The sequence below is a fragment of the Drosophila busckii genome, chromosome 2R (assembly GCF_011750605.1).
Source record: "Drosophila busckii strain San Diego stock center, stock number 13000-0081.31 chromosome 2R, ASM1175060v1, whole genome shotgun sequence".
Classification (NCBI taxonomy): Eukaryota; Metazoa; Arthropoda; class Insecta; order Diptera; family Drosophilidae; genus Drosophila; species Drosophila busckii.
Window position 1 is genome coordinate 18,231,607 of NC_046605.1, and position 6,496 is coordinate 18,238,102.

Below are 6,496 nucleotides of genomic sequence, written 5' to 3' on the forward strand. Positions count from 1 at the left end.
TCCAACACCTCCTCTGCGAATGCCCGGCACTTCACAGTGAGGGCCTAAGCAACCTTACAGAGGTAAGGTTGGAAAATCTGGCAAAGCTTCTGGACTACACCGGATGATTCCAAGGGCACACCAGCCCACAGGAAACCCACCTCTCCATACATCCCATCAACTACCACATGCCTCATTTATTCCGACAGGCAAACTGGCATCATAATGGGTCATATGGCCTCTGGGTGTTCCCGTTTAAGAAAACCTGTATAACCAAGCCTAACCTAAGATTCCTTTGCGTGAAATAGTTTTTGTCGCTCTATTGTCAATACAGTCAGGTCCAGGGGTCTTTTTTTACTTGCAACGCATTTAACTATCTCATTTGTATATCTCATGCGGCGGGGAAGTTGAAAAGGAGAATCTAGAATTCTTAACTAAAAATTGAGAAATTGGAACAGAAAATATTAACAGTCCTCTGATATTAAAATAAATTTTAAGTCGAGCATAACTTATTTTTCGATTGTAAAATTTAATTCAACAATGTTTTCACTATCTCAATATCAAGAGATGTTTATCACCCTAGAGAGACTGCCCATAGAACAAAGCATCTGTATAGCCGGAAACAAAATTTAATACTGTTGCACAAAAGTATGGCATATAACTTCATTATTCTGAACTGTAGCACAATAGAATTTGCTCCAAATTATATACATTATTAAATTTTACTAGTACACCTCACAGGTGTATTATGGCACGAACATTAATTTAACAAGTTCACGTATAAGTATAATATATATATAATTATATATATATATATATATTCAACGTTCAAGCTACTAGCGACCCCCCCTAAAATCGCAATAGCTACAAGCAACGATGTTGATGTTGCATGTCTAATCATCTAACGCATAACTAATGTGCTTTAACCAAAATTTTAGAACTTGAAATAGTCGCGTGTGCCCCAAAAGCTTCTTTTGTAACTCCGATTACGTCTGTCGCGAGTTTCGCATCTGCAACCAGAGAGCGCGTATGAAGTAGACAGCCACTGCAGCTGCGGTCAACCAAGAATTGGCTTCCAAAAATTCAGCTCCAGACTTCTTGGTAGTAGTAGTGGTCATTGCCGCTGCCGCTGCCCCTCCCGCTCCCGCTCCCGCTCCAGCACCCTCTCCCGCTCCAGCACCAGCACCCGCTCCCGCTCCAGCACCCGCTCCCGCTCCAGCACCCGCTCCCGCTCCAGCACCCGCTGCAGGTGGAGCCGGTGTAGGATCTCCCATTGTGAATAATATATATTTCTAGGAGAGAATCAAAATAAACATTATAAATAAAAATAATAGGTTTTACTTACAATTTATTTAAGTATTAGTTAATTAAATTCGTTTATGTTGCTAGCTGCTTAAAATTCCAGCCTAATACAACTCCAGCACCGACCTACTATGATGTGTATTAACAATACTGTATTATATATCTAGGAGAGAATAAATAAAACAATAAATAAAATACGCACATAATGTAAAATGTATTACATTTTACCTACAATTTAAATAATAATAAAAGAAAATACTTACATGCTAGCGCAAATAAAAATGTAAACGTAAATGTAACTGTAATAGATTTTACTTACAATTTATTGAAATATTAGTTTATTTATTAAATTCGTTTTGTAGCTTTGCTTGTGAGCATCAAGAACCGAATGATGAATTTTGTAATTTTTTTACTAGCTGCTTAAAATTCCAGCAACCGGCCTACTATAATGTTTCAAAATGTTTCAATGCAGTGTGTGTGTGTCAAAACAGTTAAATAGCAATTGGAATTACAAATCAATAACATTATTTTTGCAAAATAATCATAGTGACTATATAGTTCGCTTGTAAAAGATGTACGATTACAAAAAATCACAGCAAATCTAAAATTACAACAAATTTGTAAAAATAATCAGAAATAATATTTTTTCACAGTTAGATTGTTGTTGATTTTTTTTTTTTATTTCTTTTGTTTTTTTTTTTTTTTTTATATCACTTGCTCTATTATTGGAGTTTATATTTTACACACTATATTTTGCATTACCTTTCATTAAAACTAGATTTTCAAACGAAAAGTCAACGGGAGCCGAAGATGTTTATGGCGTATTGGTACGCAAGGGATACTTTCTTTAAAATGCCATACTTATTCCAAATGTCCCCAGAGCTTACATTTTCATGAAAATAACTGAAGGTGAATAACTTTCGTCAATTTCGAACAAACAGACAAATTTACTCACCATTGCTGAATAATATCAGGTGAAGTGTTATTACTCTCAGTTTCAAAATTCAATGTAAATTCTTTGAATGACAATTGCGAATTTCATCCCAGACTATGTTCCGAATTTTGTCTTTAGTACATTTTGGGTTTATTTTCTCAAAAACCTTAACCCATTTAAATGTTATGCGTGGGATTAGCATAGCACTGAAACTAGCATCTGGTGTCTGTTGGGCCAAGGCCTTGTATTAATTTGACTTTTTTAATTTTAAGAATTTTGAAGATTATTATGTCACCCTAACAACAACAGTTATATTATCTAATGCATTTGCGCTTCACACACTCATTCTTAGGCAAGCTGTGCTTGCATTTATCATTGTCATACATTTTAGTGCTGTAAGAGAACTCAATTAAATCAGTCACGTAAACTGAATATACTCGTGTTGTTCATATCACCGCCCCATCCTCTAAGTAATCTCATGCTAGGCAGGAAAACGCTCCTGATCCTACATTTTTGGCGCCAAACGTGGGGCAATGATATTTACATCTGCAACATAGTTTTTACGTGACACCTAGATATATGATATATTCTTATGGTACATCTACATACATATGTACATAAGCTCTATACCTAATCTACGCACCGCCGAGACACCGGAATCTACGCAAAAGAAAAAACCCAGAAGCATTTTGGTTACTTCGCTGTATACGGATAATTCCACATGCATATGCATACATAAGTGTACATACATACATATATGCACCTACAATTCGTTTGACTGTACCTCACAGAGGTACAGTACCACATCAATCAAGTCCACGTTTGCTTTCTCGTGCTGGGTTATTGGACGGCCCACTGTGCTTGAATATTCGCTTACGGTTCTAGCAAGCTCTCACGCTCACTATATCCTCTTTGGCTCATCATTCGCGTTCTCAGCAGCTAACATCTCTTGATCACGCTCACAAGTACTTCTTTCGTCTATCGTTCGTGCTCTCAGCAGCTTTAACTCTCTCGCTCAAGTTGAGCTTAACCACAGACAGACAACTCTGACGCTCATTCGCTTTTGGAAATATTTTCGCACAACGCATCCGTGTGTTCGTAACTAATTGTTTGCTCGTATTGAAACAACTAAGAAAAATGAGTTTAGATAAACTCAAGTTACAGCGCACTAATATTCGACACAACATTAGTCGCATTAAAGGTGTTGTTGGCCCCAGGCAAACAGAAGACAAACACCCGCCATCAGCTGCAGAATTAAATTGCAGACTAGGAATACTTGAAGCTTGTAAACAAATAATGTCTGTGCAAACTGAAATTGAAAAGGAAAACCCAACCGATATGGCACGTGCAGATTTGGAGGAGCTCTACATTGCCAACAAGGTCTGCATAAAAGAACAATTAGCTGATGATCTCCAAGAGACTTCATTCTCGGGCCCATCGCCTCAGTTATCGTCATCGATTAAGCTACCAAGAATCACATTGCCAACATTCGACGGCAATTACGTGGATTACAACAATTTTATAACTTTGTTCATCCAAGTTATAGATCAACAAGGCTATTTATCAGGCATTGAAAAGTTCAATCAACTAATTAGCTGTTTAAGAGGAGCCGCCCTAGAAACTGTTAAAGCGTTTCAGGTGACTGCAGAAAATTATCCCAAGGCACTAGAACGCTTGCGTCAACGCTACGAAAATCCGACATTCGTTTTCTTGGATAATATATCATCTTTAGTATCATTGCCATGCATCGCAAAAACAAGCAGCATACAACTACGCAGCTTGATAGACAGCTCGACAGCTTTATACAGCTCTTTAAAATCGTTGGGCTTCGCTCCAAATTGCACAGGCAATGCTCATTGCTCAGTTATGGAAAAAATGGATATGGAACCTAGGCGCAAGTGGAACGAGTCATTGGACTTTTCGACAATACCTTCGTGGGATCAATGTGTACACTGTCAATATCTTGAGTCACTTGGCAAAAGTGAGTTGACAGATCACCGCCTCACAATTGCTGCAACCCAACATAACCAGCCAACACCTCGATCAAAAGTATCATTTAATTGTTCAACCCAAACATGTACAATTTGTTTCAGTGTTGATCATCGTGCAACCCGTCGCAATTAATTTAAGGACATGCAAGTTACACAGCTACGACACAGTTAAAAGACTTGCTCTCTGCCTTAATTGCCTAGGCAAGAGCCATCAGGCAAGCAAATGCCCATCTACTCTCGCAATCATCATTCGTTACTACACAGGGATACAACTGACTACACGCCATTGCCATCACCAGTAACTTCACTAAACCAAAGAGCCCCTAAGGAAGCGATCACACTTACACACATTAACAGCTCACCTCATCAAGTAATCTTGGCTACGGCCATAGTCTATGTAAAAGACTCGTGTGGTAACTACAGCATTGGTCGAGCGCTGCTTGATTCATGTTCGCAGGTTAATTTCATGTCCGAACAGTTCGCGCATTCACTTCGCCTGCCTAGGGCAACCAACAACATAAGCATTGGAGAGTCGCAAGTACGCATTAAGTTTAATACTAAAGCATATATTAAATCACGACTGGATAATTTTGAGATGCCGCTATACTTTTATGTGCCGTCACATATTGCACATCAAACGGATGCTGATATTGATATAACTTCTTCTACCTGACAATACGCCACTGGCAGATGCGAAATTCAACAAAACACGTCACATTGACATTCTCATATGTACTGAGATATTTATTGAAATACTTACACTTCAAAAAACGTGGGTTGGCTGGATTGTATCTGGACGATATGAAAATACAGAAGGTAGAGCTCACTGCTATTCATGGTCAGTGGAAGAATCAATTAATCACAGCCTGGAAAAACTTCGGCATCTTGAGGAGGTTCAAAAACCAGCAGACTCTCTTACTCCTGGCACAACTTCTTTGTGAGCAATTGTTTATGCAAACAGTGCGACAGCAACCCGATGGTAGAATTATTGTACGATTACTATTTAAAGAAGATCCAAAAAACTTGGGCAACTCCTATGCAGTCGCTAAGCAAAGACTTGAGGCTTTAAAACGCAGCTTGACTCGTCAACCAGCAACAAGGGCCGACTACATTAAATTCATGAAGGAATATGAAGACTTGCAACATATGAGACGGCATGAAGAAACACGGCTACATCGATCATAACGATCAACTCAACACAATGATCACTCAACGATTTGTTAATGACTGGTCCTACAATACAACCAGATTTATACATGATTTTATTACGCTTTCAAACTTACAGGTATGCCATAACCGCTGATGTTGTTAAAATGTTTAGACAAGTACTGATTGCTAAGGAAAATCGAAAATTTCAATACATCCTCTGGAGAGCTACCCCACATGACACTTTGCGTACATATGAGCTAAACACACAGCATGACGCACTTGGCTGAGCTCTATGCACACCTGGGCAACCTTGGAGCACAGGCCATAAAATCATCCTTTTACGTAGTCGACTTTCTCAGTGGACATAAAGACTTATGACTGAAGTCATTGCAATTCTCGGCACGGGGAAATTTGAGTTAGCAAAGTGGCATGCAATTCATCCAAACATCGTCTGCGATAGCACCCTTAAGAACATAAATCTGAAGGACTACGCGGTTACCAGCACACTTGGATTAAATTGGAATCAGCGTCAAGATGTTTTTCTGTTTGCTTTTAAACCCAAAAGTACGTTCAACGTTATCACCAAGAGGACAATGTTATCATTGGCTACATCATTGTTTGGGACTGGTAACGCCTGTTATTATAACCTCCAAGATAATCCTACAATTGAAACTCCAATGGAACGAAACTATACTGCAAGTGCTTTGCCAGATCAGTCGGTCAAGAATTTGTGTGTGTCTGCGTGTTGCTTTTAACAGCAAAGATGCGCATCTCAACGTGTTATCTGATCTCAACACATAGTAAAGCAAGGAGCTAGGACATTGATAGTTTGCATGCATTGGCATACTCATTTCTTGACTTATTTAGGCACAATATCTGTGTGTTATGACTGTGTGGAGTGTGTGCATATGTCACCTCGCCGCAATTGCGATAAACTAACTGTTAATACTCGAAATTGAAGATCTCTCGAATGTATATACTGAACGACCGGGCATGGCTCTACCTAGTCTAGATTGGACATGCTGTTCTGTCGCAAGCGAACTTGGTGGGACAGAGAATTTCCTAGACAATTCTGATCCGAGGGCCCCTAGCTAGATATGGAACTTTTATAATTTACTACCACGCATTGTGACGTCTGCCT

The 6,496-nt window shown here is 39.0% G+C and overlaps 1 protein-coding gene across 1 annotated transcript; it reads right to left on the reverse strand.

The window, feature by feature from the left end:
- Positions 1–783: 783 nt before the first annotated feature.
- Positions 784–1,651, reverse strand: LOC108595417 (alanine and glycine-rich protein-like). Its single transcript, XM_017980643.2, has 3 exons — positions 1,545–1,651; positions 1,325–1,444; positions 784–1,271 (listed from the first exon to the last, which is right to left on the reverse strand). The coding sequence occupies exon 3, from the start codon at positions 1,251–1,253 to the stop codon at positions 966–968; it is 288 nt and encodes a 95-aa protein (XP_017836132.2). The 5' UTR covers positions 1,254–1,271; positions 1,325–1,444; positions 1,545–1,651; the 3' UTR covers positions 784–965.
- Between the last annotated feature and the right edge of the window lie 4,845 nt (positions 1,652–6,496).